This window comes from Parus major, chromosome 5 (assembly GCF_001522545.3).
Source record: "Parus major isolate Abel chromosome 5, Parus_major1.1, whole genome shotgun sequence".
Taxonomy (NCBI): Eukaryota; Metazoa; Chordata; class Aves; order Passeriformes; family Paridae; genus Parus; species Parus major.
The window spans coordinates 3,556,488-3,576,265 of record NC_031774.1 but is presented as its reverse complement, the minus strand read 5'-3'; the positions used below and the strand labels follow the sequence as shown (position 1 = coordinate 3,576,265).

At 39.4% G+C, this 19,778-nt stretch overlaps 1 protein-coding gene across 1 annotated transcript in view; it reads right to left on the bottom strand.

The window, feature by feature from the left end:
* Positions 1 to 2,648: 2,648 nt before the first annotated feature.
* Positions 2,649 to 19,778, bottom strand: part of BUB1B (BUB1 mitotic checkpoint serine/threonine kinase B) — a 26,848-nt gene continuing 9,718 nt past the window's right edge. The window contains 15 exon segments of the mRNA XM_033514953.1: positions 2,649 to 3,207; positions 6,890 to 6,996; positions 7,346 to 7,517; positions 10,554 to 10,696; positions 11,382 to 11,543; positions 11,815 to 11,930; positions 12,093 to 12,239; positions 14,208 to 14,389; positions 15,293 to 15,582; positions 16,074 to 16,179; positions 16,561 to 16,645; positions 17,444 to 17,496; positions 17,787 to 17,884; positions 18,400 to 18,512; positions 18,793 to 19,111. Coding sequence (XP_033370844.1) covers positions 3,018 to 3,207; positions 6,890 to 6,996; positions 7,346 to 7,517; positions 10,554 to 10,696; positions 11,382 to 11,543; positions 11,815 to 11,930; positions 12,093 to 12,239; positions 14,208 to 14,389; positions 15,293 to 15,582; positions 16,074 to 16,179; positions 16,561 to 16,645; positions 17,444 to 17,496; positions 17,787 to 17,884; positions 18,400 to 18,512; positions 18,793 to 19,111 — 2,283 coding nt within the window. The 3' untranslated portion in view covers positions 2,649 to 3,017.

Sequence of the window (19,778 nt, the reverse complement as noted above, 5' to 3'; positions counted from 1 at the left end):
CCACTAAGGAGGTAACCTGGTCCACCTGTCCTTCACAGGTATAAGCAATATCTTTGTGAGCCCTTAGAACACTGGAATCAACTCCAGCTGCAGCTTCCAGGGCTTAAGGAGAAGAAAATGGCTCACACCTGTGAGGTTTGCCCCATCTACAGCTCATGCACATTTGATCAGCTTCCATTTTTTACATTTAGTATTTTTGGGTGCTCAGTAATTTCGTGCAAATATTTCTAGACTACTTTCTGCTTAACAGAGTGGACAGTAACAATTTGATTCTTTCAGGTTCTGAATCAAAGCAGCTGAAGCCTACAGATAATCTTCCAGATATCCCTCTTGTATCTCTGGTCAAGTTTTGTTCTCAAGCAACCTGGTACAACCATGATCCATCACATTCCTATTTTTCTTTGTGCATTTTTATTTATATAATAAGCATTAAAATTTGCCATAGCCCAGATTCCATCACTATTTTTTAGCGATAACCTCACTAGGACTTCCACATCTGGCTGTCACACAATTTCATTTTACCCTCTACCTGGTGTGAAACATTTTGTCATGTCAGGATTTATAGATCCCTCTTTTCCCTTGGAAAATGTTACAACAATTTTCATCTCCAAATTTCCTGTGGACAAGGCTGGTGTGTCTCCTACTTCATGACAAGTCCATGACAATCCCAGCCTGCAAGGTCACAGAGATCCATGTGTTACACAATGATTCAAAAAGGGATGCTCAGGAAAAGCTTGTTTAAGGATGGAGGCAGAATTACTTGAACAGACAACAGGCATGTCCAAATTGCTCCCTGAGCTCCTGTTACATGTTTGTGCAAGCAGTTCATGGCATAGGGGAGGCAGAGACTGACCTGTGCAGCAGAGATGCAGAATTCCATCAAAGCAGAAGTGGGAACAAACATCAGAAGAGGTGACTGCTCATTCTTGTTATACCTGCTTGCTCCTCTTCATTATTTGTGTGTTTATTATGGAGAAATTTATTTATGCCATTGTCTGTTTCTTATTTTACAGTACTGGGGGGCAGTTTTGTGTTGTCTGGGATGTACATGAAGAGTAATTGATCATGGGCAGCTGTATTAGACAAAGGATTAGCACACTTTTTGTTTAGAAAGAAAACAGATGTCAAGTCCACAAAAAATATAATAGTGGAGTATTGCAGCTTTGATTTAGATCTTATTTAAGTAAAGACAAATAGGTTCACTTACATTTTTTTAAAGACCTGAAGAACAGATTTTCTTTACTGAACTTCTGCTGAGAGCTCTTATCTCTGTGTTCAGACTGTTCTCAAAAGCTTTCTGTGTGAATTAGACACAGTGAAGTTGTTCTGTACTGGCTAAATACACATCTTGTCTGAGAAGTCCTTGGGATGACTGATACTTTGTTAGAAGCCTTCTCTTCCTAATCTACCTGGTATTCAGCTCAGTGCTGCAGGATATAAACTGAAAAAGTTGCAAATGAGAGGACAGCAAGTGAGATTCCCCAGCTTTTGTCTAAAAGGCAGTTAGAGGATCAGAAAAAGCAAACAAATTTCAGCTGAATAAAAGAACAGACATGCCATCTTTTTACAGCTAGCAGAAGTTAGCTATGCATTGGATTCCTGAGTGCTCTACCAGTGATCTTGGCCCTAAACTCTGGTTAGATAGTCTGCTAGCTCAATAGATGATTGTTGTGCTACAAGAAGCATTATTTAAGGCATTAATGGACCAAAATAAATTCTTCAGCAGCAGCTTACGTTCTATATTAAAGCTGGTCTACCAGGGCATTTCAGTTCTATTCCTGAATTAGAAGAATATATAACCCTCTCAGAGAAAGTGTAAAAAAAAGGCATTAGGAATTCGTGAGAGCAAAAAGAAGACAGGCCAAAGTAAGAGGAACAGTAATGGAATATGCAGACACAGCAGGAAAGAAGGTGGCTTGAAGCAATGTGGAAATGACAAAGCTGAGTTCCACCCGAAAATTTGGAGATAACACGAAAAGAAAGAACCAAACAGAACCATGGAAAATTCAGTTAAATGAAAAAATACAGCCAATTAGGCTTCTAAGAGGGAAGAAATTCCTAATGATGCAGTTGGTCTACTCTCACTTTCCTGTGGGAGAAGCTACAAGGAAATAATTCCCAAGTCTGAGAATCTCCCTACACTTCAAGTACATAATACCACCTTGGGTTTGGATCCAGTAAATTCTGTTGTCTTGAATAAAATGAAGCCTTTGTACTGGTTTAGTAAATGCAGTACACAAAAGGTTAACACATCTCACTATCCACAAAACCTACCACAAAAGCCTGCCAACACTTCACTTAGGGCAAATTGAGATTTCAGGGATGCTCAAATCCAGTCAGGAACTCCAGCCCTTGCAAAAGTAAAAAAATCTCTTGCCTTAAGAAGCAAAAAGGTTTATGTGCACAGCTTTTCCACTCATGACTTCATCTACTTCTTCTTATGACAACATTCTACAAGACCACAGAAGAAGTAGAATCATTCAAGTTGTAATCAAGTATCCAGGAAATCCCATGGGATTATGAAAGCTGCCACCAAATGAGGGGGGTTTTTGCATCCAGCAGCCACAAAATATTCCCAGCCATGCAGCAGCACTCCTGGCATGGATTCTAAATGAAGTCTTTTGAAACCATTTGATAGCAATGTTAAATACGACACTTGCTACCAAAACACAACTTTATTGATTAAACACAAATTAAAAGACCAACAGAACGCAAGACAAAGACATTTCAAAGAGTGTGGTGCAAGTTAGGTGTTAAATTTTTAAGGAGCTGTACAAGAAGGGCAGGTGGCAGTTAAGACAAACAATTTTTTCTCGCAAACTGCCCCAACACAGAAAGGTTCATGTAGAGGCTCAGGAGGTTTTCTATGCACTCATGCAATAGAAACATTCTTGAGCAAGTCTCATGTGAAGTATTGCAGAAATGGCTCCAATCACTCTCATGTTTATATTTGAAAACATAAGAAAGTAACAACAAATTCTTCTCTAGAATACAAAATGTGTTTGTCTTCTATGAAGTCACTGGAAGTTCACCAGGAGGAAAGTTTCTCCCACAGCAGCTAAGGTCAACAAAAGTCGTTCTTTGAAAGAGCTGTCAAACATTTCACTGATTTCCCCTCTCAACTCACTCAGCAGAGGTACTGTGGACTTGCCATCTGCATTCAGAATTCTCTCAAAAAGTTTACTCCAGAAATCACTGTCAGGGGTCCTAAAACAAATAGAGCAGTGTTTAGTGGGACAGTACACAACACACACATGTCTATCAAGGTCTCTATTGATATTCAGCACTAAACATCCTATGAGAACCACACCTGAAATGATAATAATTTCACTCACAAGAGTAAATATAAAGGAAAACTAGGAATGTATTGTTCATTTTATATGTATGAACCCCATTCTCTTTCTCCAGTAAGTTTCTGGATAGTAGCTATAAAGATCTAAACCAACTGTTTATAAAGTTACCTCTTCTAGTATATCTGACCACTACCACCATTCACACCAAGCCATGTCAGTTTTAAGTTTAGAGAAATTATCAAGAACATTTTTGAATCAAACAACTTGGGAAACTCCTTTCATGAATAAAGGGCAGAGGTAAATCTTATTTACCCACTTGCAAGCTAACAGGGCAATATTACAGGAAAGCTGCAAGAAAAACTAAATATATATATATATATATATATATATATATAGTAAAAGGTGGTTTAGAGCCAATTTTGCTTCCTTTTTTCCCTGCCTTCCATCTGCCAGACTTCTGTACAGATAACATTTTGGAGACAATTAATAGTAATAAATCCCCCCTCTCCCAGATGTACCCACACAACATGAATAAAAAGGTTAAGTGACTCATTTAAGTCTCAGAAAACTGATATTAGAGCAAACCCTTTGTTCTTCAGTCTTGCACAACTACTGACTACTGAAGCACTTTTCTCCCTGGAGCTAGGAGTTACAGTGGCTTTGAAACAAATTATCTGCCTCTGCTTTATCTAAGTGACTCACAAAACAGCAGCAGCCGCCAGTCTCAGAATGAATCCAGCCTGGTAACTCTTATATTTGCTAAAATAATTAAGTCAGTGCAGAACCTAACCAAGAAAAAAATACGCAAGACTTGAGTCCATTTTCTTAGTGGGATTAGATGAGCAAGAGATGTGGCAGAGAAGATAAAGTGTTGGTAAGGAGGTGTAGTGTAAGGAGTTCTGAGTGACAAAAATAGTCCTAAAAATTCAAACACAGCTTCTATATCCTGCCTCACATAAACCTGCACAGATGAAGTTTCCTAAAATAGTACAGGGAAAACAGAAAAAAAATCACCATATCCATTCTTTAATAATGGTAAAACTTCTCCCCTGAAAAACAGGCTGTCAGCATATACTCAGAGGTGAAAAAACCAACTTGATCAGAATTTACATTCTACCTTCTCCTAAATCTCTACCACAGTGTTTCAGTGCTTTCCATTCATTCTGTCACCTTTTAAGTGGGTTCTATTTTATTGAATGCCATTGACCTTGGAAGAAAAATGTTGTGCTCTGCCCTGCAATTCCCCATGGTTTTGGTATTTTGCTGAACTGGTAGTAAAATCAGTAGCTCTTGCAATCATTCTGCTATATCTACCTTTGTTTAATAAAAATAAGTAACTCCTGTTTAAAAAGCTTTCTTAAGATAAGAGGGTCACATAGTGGTTGTATTTAACACCAGCCTGCCTTCTAGTAAGAAGCCTTCTTTCTAGTTGTCAATATCTGAATTCTCAGAACCTTTTTTGAGGAAAGTTATTCTGTCAATACAATCCTTGGAAAAACAAAAACAAACAAAAAACCCAAAATACAAACAAACAAACAACCCAACCCCCCCAAATGAAATTCAAAGAAATAAAAAAAAAATCACTTTCCAAATTATTTGGAGAACTCTGAACACAAAGGATGGAAGCAATGTCATCTTTACAAAAGTAGAATTACTAAAACATCAGGAAGAAGGATCCTGTGTCTTCAGGGGTGTTACAAGTGTCACCAGCACACATGGCTGTATGCAAAGGATGAAGAACAAAACTGATCTCCATCAGCTGACTCTTCTCCCAGGGAATAAATTGTGGAGCCTCTTCTGGTGGATGAAGGCTCCCTGCAGCAGTGAATTTGCTTGTCACAGATTAGTGGAAAGTTTCAAACTGACTAGAGGAAGTGTCATCAGTCAATAAGAACCAGACGGACTAAAAGATCCATGGGTGAATGGAAATGGATTCGGTGCAAATTCCTTATTCCCACATAATGAAATGCCTCATTTACACTGTTGACATAAGACTTCAGTACAATGTGTAACTAAAGCACCTGTGCAGACATTTCTTGGAATAATTTACATTGAAAAGTAAGTATAGGTGATGAATGATAAGTCTAAAACACTTTCAGAAGCAAAGCAGAAGAGAGGGTGGCAAAGAAATTCCTTATTTGTACTCTGAACTCCCAAACTATGAACTGATGCACACAGGTGAGCAAGAAGCTATTATAGCCTGGTTCCAGCTCCACAGAATTCATGCCCAGCCTTTACCTTCTTCCTGCTGTGTCTCCTTTAGCCCTTCACAGGTCTTACTCCTCAAGTCTCCCTCAAAGTTCTACCTCGGGCCAAAATCCTACTTTTTACAATCCAGCGTCCCCAGCTTTGACTACAATTCCTTTCTAATTAACCTCTCCCCTCCAAACTCCACTGACAGCCAGCCCTATCCTTCCCAATTCAGACTTACAATTCCTCCTGTTCCAGTTATCCAGACAGTTACTGCTCTTTTTCCCATACCCACATCCTGATCAGGTCCCTGACACCATGTCCCAGCCTTTTCAACTCAGGCCTTATGCAGCTCATTTGCAGTAGTTTCATTTAATCTTTTGCAGAATTAAATGAAAGATATCATAGTAGAAAAACAGATATATACCCAGTAAAGATAAAAAAATAAAAGAAAAAATAAAAAAGGCATTTTTTTCCTCTCTAAACAGCTTAAGAAGATTGGATTTTTTTCCAAAGGCTAAATACAACAAACTGGGAGATGTAAGCACTGCAGGTTGCCAGGGAACTGGACAACTCCCATGCTGGTAGTAGGTTTTCTTAAAGCAATGATCCTAGGAGTGATCTGTGATCTGAATCAGACACCTGTCCAGCAACTGCTGTCATGAGTGCAGAGTTCTGGAAAATCCGTATGAAATGCCAAGGCAAAAAACCTGCAGTATTTGCCTAACACAATAAACAAGTGTTCAGTCTAAGAACAAACAAAGGGCACAGGAAGGCAGAGCAGACTTATAGCCAAAACACACGGCTAAAAGAGAGCAGTAGAATTTAATACCTGAGACAAACAGAAGCTTTAAAAAAGCAGCTGTTTGCACACTTACATCTTAGATGACAGTTTTAAATTTTTTTCTTTGCTGTACAAGTGTACTGTTTTTACAACTGTTACACCCTGCCATTAGTGATTTAGTAGAATGAAGAAAAAAAAAATGAAAAAAGCAAAGCAGAAAACCAAACGAATCCATTTCTGAGTTAACATGCTCATGTGATCTTTGCCCCCCTTGCCACCCACCCACTAACAAACTTCTCCAAGCTTGATCTGTAAGGTGCAGAGAGACTAAGTCAGTCTCATCTGAAAGGATGGACAAAGAAAAATCATCTCAACCAGATTATTCATATTCAACTTAAAATTGTCTCCTACACAGCGCTGAGGCTATCAGTGAACAAGTCCAACAACGTCACAATTTCGGGCTCCACAAAACTAACACTTTTTGGCCAAAACAGCCTGAAGTTATTGTATGTTCTAAGCTCTGAAGATAGTATGGTCTAAGGTCTGAAGATAGTATCACTATAAAGTAAATGAAGTTAGATGTCTCTTCTTTCCCAGCACCCCTCTCTGCAAAAGGACTTACTTTGTTAAGTTTTGGCTGATTTTCCAGATGGAATTCTCCTGATAGACCTGGATATGATCTCCAAACAACATCAAATGGACTATATCTGCAATGCCAACCAAGTCTACCTGTAATCACAACAAACATCACAAAGTTCAATGTCTATCACTTTCTGCTCTTACTTCTTTCATACATTTAAGTTGAAACCATCTTTGCACCAGAATCTTCTAGGGACCTGTTGAGCAAGAAGACTTCAAAAGGTAAAATTCTGTTTTCACTGTAGGTTTCTAAATAAATACAGTAATTACAGTCACTGAACAGCACTGCTAATCCTTTGACTTAATGCCAGATTCCAACAAATGCACAATTCTCTTTATTCAATATTTCATCAGAGCTTTCCACAGCACCTGTAAATTTTAACTTAAGTGGGTTTTGAAAAGGAAAGAAATTAAGATGTCCTGCTAAACAGAGACTCACCTGATAAGGATGAGAACTTTCTGCCAGAAGCTGTTGTCCATGAGGGGTCTGAGCTGTGGGAAAGTTGTAGGGCAAGCTGACTCGAGGCATTACCCTCAAATCCAGACTGTGAGAGAAATCCACCACTTTCAGAGCATTTGGCACCTCCTCATTAGAAAACGCATCGCAGATCCTGAGCAGAGGAAGCACATGAGGCAGCAGACAAGCCAACAAACTTTTTCTTTAAGAATTAAATTTAACAGCACAGTGAAGGTGAGTCTTAGCCATGTCAATGCTCCCCTCTGATGGCTGCTGTCAGAACTACTGCTGCAAGGGCTGCCCTGGATGGCAAGGGCTCAAAGCAGGGAGCTTAGGGATGAGACTGCTTTCTCTATAGTAAGCAATAGGAAACAATAAAGGGTTGAGGATGATGCTATTTTTGTATTTGTCACAGTTATCTGAAACAAAGTTTGTGGACTGTGGGAATAGTGTAATGCCTTTTCACTGCTCCTGAAATTATGAGCCAGACAGGTGATAAAAAGGGGTTACCTTTTTAAGGATCCTTATGGTGCACAACACACCAGATGAAAACTGCCAAAGATGCACACATAACAAAGCATATTCAATTTTTATGTTTAGCAAATTAGCATAACTGAAAAGAATGCCCAATTAGAGACATAGGTGATGAGATCCACCCCCCTCAGACAGGAACTAAACTTTGTACATGAAAATGTGTCTTGAAGAACTGGTTTCCAACCTTAGCTCTCAGAGAGGCTAACCTTGGACTCCAGGGCTTGGAGCCACTGGGGAATTTATTTTGTCTTTCTAACAGAGTAGGTAAAATGCTAGCTACAAATGCAATAATAGGCTACACAGCTACAAATACACATACATAAAGAATATAGAAAATAGATAAAAGCAAAAATGCAAGAATCAATTTGGCATCTGTGTAATGTTTTGCACTTCTCCCTCTCCTAGCTCTCAAAATACTTGACACAAAAAGAAAAAATTAAGCTTGGTAATACTTTCACAAACTTTTCCTAGTCTACAGGTGAGGGAGGACAAACCAGAAGGGCAGGGAGGAGTATCTCTATCAACAACTGCCAAGCCAACATCCACATAGCTCTCACTACTACTCTTCTTACATATTTGTATGCTGTGAGTTTATTTTGTAATTTATACTATGCACTTGTCCTTTTGCTATCTGAAAAACACAATCATCTTAACTTTTTTGGCAGTTGTTTTGTATTTGCCACAGAGAAATCCAGCAGGAGGTATCCAAGTCCATCAAGCCACTGTAAGATCAGTGACTTCCAAAATAGGATGCAGCACCCCAAGAGGTGTATGAGACAACCCATTGCAGGATGTGAAGAAAATATTAAAACTTGTGTAGTACAGGTATGTAATTTATAATTAACAATGTAAATAAGTTATTAATAAAATAATCACAAATAAATTATAAGTAAAATAATAGCGAGTATGCATGTTAGATGACTGTAGGCTCAAAGTAAATTTAAATTTAATAGCTGTTTTTAACATATTGGTGATAACTAAAAACAGCCACAGTGAATTTATGTAATGGAATTAGATCTGATTCATTAGACATTCTGGATGCTGGCTTCCCACTGATGCCCAAAGATTTTAGCTTTTATGTATTTTTCATGTATTTGTAGCTTTGTAGACTGTTAAATGCCTCAGTGTAACTCCCAGTACTTTTCCAGCTTTCCTTTCCACAATAAACAGGCGCTTATTGACACATTCCTAAAATTTTGTTATGTCTTCCCTGTTACTTCTCCAAAAACATTTTATTTTGTACCACATAATCACAGGCATAATACAGGTAAGTAGGAGGGCAGAACCCAGGTGGGAGATTACCTAACCAACTGCTCCTCTGATTGGACAATATTGGCCAGTTATTATAATTGCCTGATCTTATCAATTGGAAGGATCTAATGTGGGGCACTGTTTTTCACCATATTGTGTACCTGAATGTACACAACCTCTGATTAAAGGCTGGCTTTCATATTATCATTCTAACATGGTTTGGAAAAGCTGGTATTTTATTTCCAGACATCACCACATTTAGTTCATAGATCACATTCCAAGGGATATGCAACTTTTTCCCATGTTATGTTAATAAAGCTTAAAGAATAAAATTAGGTCTATGCATCAAGGTACAAGCTGGACTGCAGAGGAAGCAGAACACTTTGTTTAGGGTATCTGGATATTCCAGTCCCACCTGTCTTATGTCTTCTAATTTCATGGGTTACAGATATATAAAGGCAAGTTACAAACCATATCGAGTTAGTGGTCCAGAACCTTGGTAAAGCAGAAGCTTAAAAACACAGGTAATTGAAAAATCATTTTGTTGAGCATAAGTTTTACAACATCCATATATACTGCTTCTACAGGAAGTTTTATTCCTAAATTTAGTGTTTTCATTTTTATCAGAATGCACTGGAGCCTAAAATACCTGGACTGTAAAATCAGGCCTGTTTTGCCAGTGGGCAGGTTCAGCACAAGAGGCACAGAAACCAACTTAAGGAATAGTGTCATTTTCTATAATGCAAGATTGTAAAGAATTACACAAAGAGAAGCTCAGCAATGCACCTCATCATTGCTACTAAAAATTGCCTACAGAAATTAAGATACAGCACCAGTTGCCCCAAGACTTGACCATCCTCCAGAGCTGCACAGCAGCTGGGGAGCTCCTGTCACAGCCAAGCACTGGAGAGCCCCTCCCAGAACTGGGAATTCCAATGGGTGCATCCACCCACAGGCAAAGAGGCTTCTGATTGTGCTGGGACAGGGTACAATAAACAAGCTCACAGCACATCCAGTGCAGGAACATCTGGGATCAGCCTCCTCCTGGCTTCCTCCCAAAGCCTGGCCAGGGCTCAGGGAACAAGCCAGGGAGTTGCCTTTGCTCCTACATCCCCAAACTCAGGTGTAGCCTTATCTGGTTTCTAAATACAGGAAGGTGAATACATGTGTCAACAGTAAGTAGGTACATAGATCATATTGCTAATGATTCTTTGTTAATGAGTGGATGCAAATATAACACTTGGTTGGAAGGTTTATCTAGAGGTCAACTTTGCCTCAGGGCCTGTTGTTGCTCAGGGTCTCAGTACTTCAGAACACCAGCTCAAGAGGAAAAGTTACAGCAGCATGGGAGCTGTAGCTGAAAAGACTGTTCTGTACCCTCCCATATTCATAGGCAGAGACAAACCTGTCTCCCAGAAACAACACCTCTGGCCTCAGATCTCCATGGACAATCTCTGCTTTGTGCAGCTTCTCCACCACATGCAGAAGATCATGAACAACCAAGAAGATTATTTCCTTTGTGATGAACTTGCGGTCACGGAGAATATCCTGAAAAGACAAACATCTATCTCTGTACCCTCCTACCTCAGATTAGGTGAAATATTTATAGCTCACCTTTCATTTCATTATTCATCTGTACAGAGGTAACAATCCCACCTCAAATTCAGTATAATCACATTTTGCCCAGACAAAATTACAATAACTGTAAGCTAGGAAAAAATATTATTTTGTCCAAAATTGGACAAAAGATCCAAAGGAGGGGGAAATTGAACTGAATACTGAAATCACAATTTTAGTCCTATTTCCAGTATCCAACAATTCAAAATGCACCAGCAAGACTTAATCATTCAAGATTAAGACATTAATTGCTATGACTTTGCTGTAGCTGACTGGAATGTATTGAAAGAGGTCAAGTTAAACAACAGCTTTGGATACAAATTTTGCTGTGGAATAACATGTGGTTCTTGGCTCCAGTCCTTTATGACTCACAGAGACAGAAAATGTGAAAAATTGGTTCAAGATTGTCTCTGAGAAGCACATGATCTATGAATGAGAAACCAGACCCAACTGAGGCACAGCCCTGATTTGTACACAGATAAAGACCAGAGCATCTGTACTGCAGGATTAAACAGGAGCAGCTCTTCAGCAAGGAGCATAACACCACTCCAAACTCTACTGGCACACAAGCAGGAGTTTGGAGCCTCCAATTATCCTTGCTCTGTCTGTTACTGACCGTGAGTGTGAAGCAATTTGTATCCTTGTGTACAAGGGCACAGCCATCCTGGTACAGGTAACAGCTGCAATTCTCACTGAAGCTCTGGTCAAAGTCAGAATTCAAACGCTTCTGTAACTCAAGGGTGATATAAAAATCCCAAGGCACAGGCTGAGAATACACCTACAAGAAGGTATGTAAGAAGAACATTTATTTTTGGAATAAAGTGAAAATTGCTTATTTGCATATTCTTCTCATCCTCTTTTTTTCTCCCCTCCCACTTGACCAAGGAAGACATTTTTCACCGTCAGAAACTTTTAATCTAGATCCCCAATTAGGAAGAGGACTTGAAGTAGCAAACTTCTTGTATGCAATTCAGAAATTAAGAGTTTATATTAATGGATGAGATTTTACCAGTTCACACTTCTTGTACAATAACCATCATGTGTGTTACCTTTATCGCAAATCCCTTTGCATCCCACTGGAAAATGCCTCCAGTTGGAATGGCAAAAAACATCTTGTATTCTTCATTGTTCCAGTATTCCATTTTGATGCAGTAAGTCTCATTTCCTGTGTTAAAAGTTTACATTCATAAGCTGTCACAGTAAATAGCGGTTCCCAAGTCATTCCCCACCTGCACCATATAAAAAACTAAGAGGGTTTTAAATATGAACCATAATTCAAGCCCATTAGAACACAAACTGTGCACTGCAGAGGGTCTGGCACACCTACCCAGCTCAACATCTTTCTCAACCTCCATATGAGGCACAGCTCCAGTCTCCAAGTGAAAATCTGGAGAAGCAACCAGTGATGATAGCACAGAACCTAAAAGCTTTTTACGCTGTTCAGGGCTCCACAGGAACTGAGCCACATCATCCCCTGAGAAAACAAACAACATGAAGAGATGAGCTGAAATTGTGTTAACTCTCTGAAACTCTCTTGGTTATATCTGTCAGTAAAAGTAGCCTGGATACTGGGAACTTTTGATCCATATTCTGATTTACTATTCATCTCTTAGCAAGTCAACTCATCTCTTTCCAATAGCTCTGGGAAGTCAATGTGACCCTTGTCTTTAAAACTCCCTGACAGACTTTTATCATGACGTGTCAAGGGTTTTACTGTAGCATCATGCAAAACTTATCTTTCACAAGAGAAAAAGGTCTGAATTATTTCAGCCGCAGCAGAATTCAAACTCACTCTGCAAATTAACACTCCTTTTTTAAATCTATGCCCAGAGAAAGTGATTAGTTTGGGGGTTTTGCACTATGGGGTTTAGGGAAATTTAGTCCTTTGATTACAGCAGAGGTTTTATGTAAGAAAAAGAAAAAGTTGGGACTCCAACTCTGCTGCCCACTGCAATGTTAAGACTTCAATGGCTTTTAGCTCCTGGAAGACACCTGTAGGACTGGACTCAATTTCCTTCATAACATAGCATATGGTCATTCAATAGATGAGTTGATCTGTAAAAAAACCAAGGTAGCCTCAAGTGTTTACTATGCTTGATCATTTGAGATAAAACACAAGATGGCCTCTATTGCGTTCTCCCAAATGCTATGGCTGTAGTGAGGGAGAACATTTTAAACTTTCACAGTACACAGGTAAGAACCAGACCATCTGCTGTAATGCCCATACTTATTTGAAAAGCATTGCAGGAAGTTCTGCTCAGAAAGCAGGTCTGTAAAAGATCTATGAAACAGTGTAGGGCAGAGGCTACAATGTGTTCCAAGCTTTTGCCATCACAAACCTAGGAAATTTACTGATGTATTTTGCAGGAGTAAACTGACAGACATCTGAAGTAATTTTTACTCTTTACACAGTATTCAGAATTACTACACCCAGGGTGAGAGCTGCAGTTCAAGCAAGATGTGCAGAAATCAAGAAACAAAGCAACTGGAGAGATTCAAAGCTTAAGAAAAGACCATTAAAACATCTGAACAAATGCTTTCTTTTTTTCTGAAGAGATTTCCCATCTTGCTCTAAAGTTTAGTACATATGATAAAAACAATACAAAGATTTTATCATATCCCAGCTATTTCAGTGATATCCCTTCTAATTGTATTTTTATTCCAAGTCACAAGCATGCTTCATCAAATTAGTCTGCAAGCACATGAGAACATAACTCTGAGTAGATACACTGAGTCTTCAAATACACCATTCTAATAAAGCAAAATCAAAGGAATTAAAGCAGGTTAAACACCTTGAAAACCATCATCTAATTCACAAGCCAGGTTTTGAAGGCTTTTTGCGACCATTTCTGGCAACTGTAATCTAAATATTTAAAACAAGGGCCTTCAACTAGAAGAAAAATAAGCAAAGAAATTGACTATTTAAGTACCAGTACTGTTTTCCCTCAATAGGAATAAGAAGAATACAATGAAGCAGCAGAACAGTTCACAGTATAGTTAAAAAGTAAATTTAAACCAAAATTATACAACTTGCACTAGACTCCAATTCGTATTCATCCTTTTCAAAGCAGTATCTTATCAGCACATCAGGAGACACACAGTATGATTACAGAGAAAAAACAAAGACAAACCAAAACAAAGCTACCTTAGAAGTTATTACTGCCATCCAGTCCAAATTTTTAATTTTGGAATTTGACCTCATTACTCCTACAAACTTGCTTGCTTTACTACCCTAAGTAACTTCTCTGTCACCTTAATACTGACATGCTAGGGATGCTAACAAGCATCCTGTACTGCACCTCACTACTGCTGCAGACAAGGGAGACAAGTTCAGTCACATAGTAATGGGAAACACACAAAGCAGAGTGGGATACAGGAAACCCCCACATTTCGTGACAGCTGCAAGTTATTTGTTGTGAGTGAAAGTCAGGTTAGTACTAACCAGTAATGTTTCCACCTCCAGAATCAGTAACCACTTCAACAGGCAAGGTCTGAGCCAGCTCCAGTTTCTCACTGATCTGCAGGTATTTAATAGCAGACATTTGTGTAACAGAGGACAGAGAACCTCCTGAGACTGAAGAACCTGATGAGCGAGTATCTTCCAGGCTTGCTTCCATGATCGGGCTGTAAATAAAGCCATCAACTACTCAGATTTCCCAAAGATACAAGTTGTAGATAATGTCAACCCGGGGCCTAGGAGAGGATACTGTGCACACCCAGATTTAATTAACATGAAGAAATTCTTTCCCATCCCTAGCAGAAAGCCAGAAGGCATGTCAGAGCTTCATTTCAGTTTTAAGGATTGATTATACTCAAAATCTTAGTCTACTGATAATTTTTTTAATCTTCTCTTCCACCAAACTCACCTGCTAAAACAGAAGACATCCCGAGTATTTATCACTACCTTTGCTACAAAATTTCAGTGCTTTCAAAGTAGTGAAGGGTTGGGTGGGAAATATCTCCTCCTAATTATAATCAGCAGGGTTTTCAAGGAACCACTTGAAAAAAAACCACCTTCAAAATGGTAGACATGTTTACATCCTAAGAGCCAGCAAGTACAACATAGCTCAAGATTAAGGAACTCCCATACAACAGGTGTTTTTTCTTCACAATGCCAAAAAGGCTTTTTTTCTCTCCAACTTTTTTTCTCTGTAGAAGAACTAAACTACAAACACAAAACACATTTTATATTGTCAAAATAAATGCAGAAATCTATGACTATAAAAGGAACTGGTGATTCTGCTTTTCATGTTTGATAATGAAGACAGAATGCATTTATTAATTTCTCTGCAAGTTATTTGGGTAAACAAACTTGTACTTAAGACCCACAGCAGTAATGCTGAAAAGCCAAGGGGGACTGCTATTACCTCTTCAATCTGCTCAAGGCAAAGGGGACCCTGAGCTAAAGAAATGGCTCTCTCCAGGATATTCTGGTCTTTTCAGAAAACTCCTTCCTTAGCAACACTAACACCACAACAGTGAAAGACATGCAGGAGAAGGGGCTTAAGGTCTTTTACTGTTAATTACCTCAGTTTTTTCACACTGAGAGCTTCAGTGTATGCTCCTTCACACACTGGTGTCTCCTGAGTCTGAGGTGCACTCCTGGATTCTGGACTATCTTCCTCCTTCAGTTCACTCTGAGAGAAAGCAGGAGCTGGGACTCTCTGAGCCACCACCCCGTGGAAGGGCGTTGAGGCCAGGTGGGCAGCCCTGTTAAAGTCACACGTGTCCTCTGGGTTGGCACAAAGGGTCTTGTTCTTGTAGGAGCCTGTCACAATTGCATCCTCAGCCAAACGTTCAATTCCATTCAGCTCATTCTGAAAAAAAAACCAGAAAACACAGTGAATGCCTGCAGATTTTATGACTAATTTTTTCTCTAGTTAAAAGCTGGATATTTCCCTTCCCTCTTTTCCACTTCACCTCCATCCAACATGAACAGGACATTCAGTCTCCATGAAGTCTATTTATCATAGAACCCCAGAACAGTCTGGGATGGAAGGGACCTCAAAGACCATCGCCTTCCACCCCCTCACCATGGGCAAGGACACCTTCCACACGTTCCTCCAAGCCCCATCCAGCCTGGCCTGGAACACTTCCTGGCACGAGGCAGCCACAGCCACAAGATGATATTTCCAGTATAATCTCATCATCACCCCTGTTCCATTACTGCCAAGCCAGGCAGCACTTTGGAAGCCTTGCTTTTACACGTGATGCCAGTCCAGCCAAGCTGACTCAGTGTGACAGCAGCACAGGCTGCCCTGGTGTCTCCTGGGCAGGAAATCTGCCATGGGCTGAACTGTTTCCTTACACAGGCTGCTGCTGCTGCTGCACTTTCCTTGGCACTCAGAGAATCCACCGGCTTAAGAACAGCGAGAGGGTGACGGGCACTTTTCCGGCTACGACCTGCTGAACAACTAAGAAGTTACAGCCAGTTACATTTCTATTGGAGCAACTTCCCAACTCCAACAAATTCCTCCCTAGAGTTTAAGACTATGGATCATCTCAGTTAACCTGTTTCTACTACAGAACTATCAGGAAGCAACAGATATGGCTCTCCAGAATGAGGGAAGGTTATAGAGCAGTTTAAATACTTCTAGGTTGAAGATGAAGAACAGAAGAGCATTTCCTCATCATGGCCTCTGAGTAATTAAATAAAAAATACCAGTATAAACAAAACACAACACACACCCCCACACATCCCTGCAAGAAACAGTTATTCCAGCTGCTACAGCAAGGGCTTTGGTGCTTCCGTTTTCCTTTCCCTCTGAAATCATCTAGGCCTTGAATAATTCTACCTTATGTTCTGATTTGTCAAAGTAGAGGATTCATCAAATATAGAGAAAAATGGAGCAGCAGCTGGTGGGGGAAGCAGACCTACATCTGTAAAGAAAAACCAAGAGATTTTATCAAATCCACGGTTCTTCCAAAATAGCATATACAGCATTACTTAAAATAGTTAATACCCAGTCTTAAAAGCACTGTTCCTAGCAGGAAGTTACAGACCTGCTGTATAAAGAAACCTATTTAAAAAGCTTGGTTTTGCCAGATTAATGAACTACCCCTTTACTACCATATTATGTGAGCTAACTTGCTGGCTTTTAGACTATGCTTCAGAATTTGTATACTTTTCTGCAAGACTGCCCTCATTTCTCTGTTCCTCCTTAGAGTTTAAAAATACATTTCCACTGTGGCTATCTGGGGGTACATCAGGAGTCTGGATAACCTCTGTCAACAGCAAAAGGAGTCAACTCTGATCAGAAGTAAAGTTCTTCATGATGTGAACTTCCCAACAAAACTTACCAAAATCAACAGTATACAATTTCTGGCTGTATTCCCCTAACAAAACATATGAGGAATAGGGACTTAAAAGTAGCTGTCAATCTAATGATAGCATTAAGCTCTTCTGAGATGTCAGTAAGACTGCCAACATGAAAGATGGAAGAAAACTTTCCTGCTACTGAAAGAAAAATGCTCTTTTGCTTGTAAGTCCTTTAAAATAGTGGCAGTTCTCAAATGCTCCACGTTTTGCTCAATACGGTAAATGGCACTACTAGCACACACAGTCATTCTTCTAATCCACCTAAGCTTTGGGTTTTATTTTGCTGCCTTCTTGGTATTCATGCAACAATGCCCTTTAATAAAACCTTCTCATTAATGGTAAAAACTTGACTACTTTACCCTCAGAATAAGATGATTTATGTAGTTGAGTATCTTCATGGACCTGGAATTCACTGTAAAAAAGATAAAATAAACAAGTTTGTATTCTACAGACCTTCACAAATCGTAAGTAAACTCTATAAAAAAGGCAAGCCAAGATGACAAATGCCACTTGCAAGAAGTTAAGATTCCCTCAGACAAATAACCAAACACATGGAGAAAGAGCACAGATCCTGGTTACAGTTTGATGCCAAGGCTATATTCCGTTCTACCTGACAAAACAGGCTGTTAGTGATCCATGTTACTGGATATAACTACATAGCCTCGCAAGTGTTCTTCTGCTGGCTAAAAACCCCTCTATTACCTTTGTGACTGAGGCTGTTTCTCCCCATGTTCAGTTGCACTGGAAAAAGTAAATCCTTGCATTCCCAAAGGTATGGAAGCTCCCATTACCTCTGCTGCCTGTGGAAACAAAGCTGCATTTCGGTTCTACAGTGGTAGAATCACAAGCCAGGCAAAAAGGTTTGAAAGACATGAAGATAATCCCACATACTCATTAAAACCCTGATAGATAATAGCTGCCTTTAGCCACTTTTATTTGCACTTAGCATACCTACATGAAGAAAGTCCACTTTTATTGCATAGAGTAGTTAAAATGCATAATTTATTCTTTGCAACCATATTTATACTTTCATAGGAGATTCTAGTTACTCTTCAACTGTTAAGGACATATGTAAGCAGTTACATAGTTTGCAACAAAGTCACAAATCTGTTTCATTATTGAAAATTCTTACTATAAAGACATTGTTTTGGAAACAGGGAAGGAAGGGAGAGAAAGAAAATGTACTTTACTAGTGAAGAATTCTTTCAAAAGAGGTTTAAAATGTGTTAGAACATAGGAAATGCTTCCTTTTGGCTTTCTTGGGTACTTTTATTTAAAACTACAGCTACTTGGAAAAGAACAATGAGGACAATACCTGTTCATGTGGTTGTTGCTGCTTGTCCTCTTCTTTCTTCTTTAATTTCTGTTCCAGCTCCTCAATTTTCCTTTGTATTTCTTCCTTCTTTCGTTCTATGGCTTGTATTTCATCTAAGGAAAAAAGACCTCTAAGGCCTGATGCATATTTCACATACAATTGGTGGCTGCAGCCTAAATTGTCAAGGGGTCGAAATTTCTGGTGGTGTTTCCCTGTCCCACAGCTTCCATGTAAAGCTGTTGAATGTGTTACTGTCTCTGTACCTCACAGCTATGCCAGTAAACAACTATTCCAGTAGAAAAAAGAAGCAGCTGCAATCGCAGATAGAAGCAAATACAATTTTATGATTCCATCTGGAAAGATTTACTTGCTCCAGCCCACTTTGGAACATACCTTCGTCTTTCTTTCTCGCTTTCTTCCTGTAGATTTCAGCTCGGATCTCTTCAAAAGAGAATTCATCAACTCCTGCATAAACCTTCTCTTTGCAGTACATCACCATCTCTTTCTTTGCCTGAGCGTCCTGCTGCTGATGCTGCACTCGCTGCAGTGGGTCCTCCCGCTCCTCAGGTTTGCGAGTACTTAACACGCAGTTTATGCTGGGCTCAATTTTGCAGGGGGTCCTGAAAAATCAGGAATTTATTACTTGGGCTTTGAGAACTTCACAGTAGCACGGGAAAGCAGGCACAGGAGACAACAGGGATAATTTCAGAACCTGGTTTTGGAGTAAAGACATTCTGTTCTGTGCTTAGAAAAAATATGCAAGAAAATTGGAATGAGTAATACTAAAGGCCACCATAGTCAGAATTGTGTGGTAACCAAAACAAAACAAACAACAAAACACAAATCCAACCTAAAGTGTTTATAAGGTCCAGTCAAAAGCAAATAAAATTTTTATGATGTCTGAACTGCCATGCATCCTGAAGCAGGATCTGTTCAATTTAGTTCCATTGAGCTGTGTGATCACAGGCATGACAAGTCCCTAAACTCTGGTTTGTAGGATGGTTATCTGGGAGAAATGTGACACATAGGAAAAGGGACTTAAAAATGGAAGCTCTTGGACCAGATAAAACATACATGCTAATTTCAGGAGAGAAGAAACAATGCCAACCCCAGCAATCCAGCTGACTTAAGCTGGATAAACTCACATCTTGGCGAGATCATGAGACAAACAGGTGTGCTTAATGTCTGGGGTTTTAAAGCTTTATTGCAGAAGAGTGGGTATCAATACCAGGATAACAACAGGGCTCTTCTGCCAAGAACCCTGGATGAAAGCTGATGGCATGATTTGCATCACATTTACACAGTTCCAGCATAACACTTCCACATTTGGCAGGTGATCATAGTATCATGAGGAAATTGATTCAAAGATAGAAAAAAAA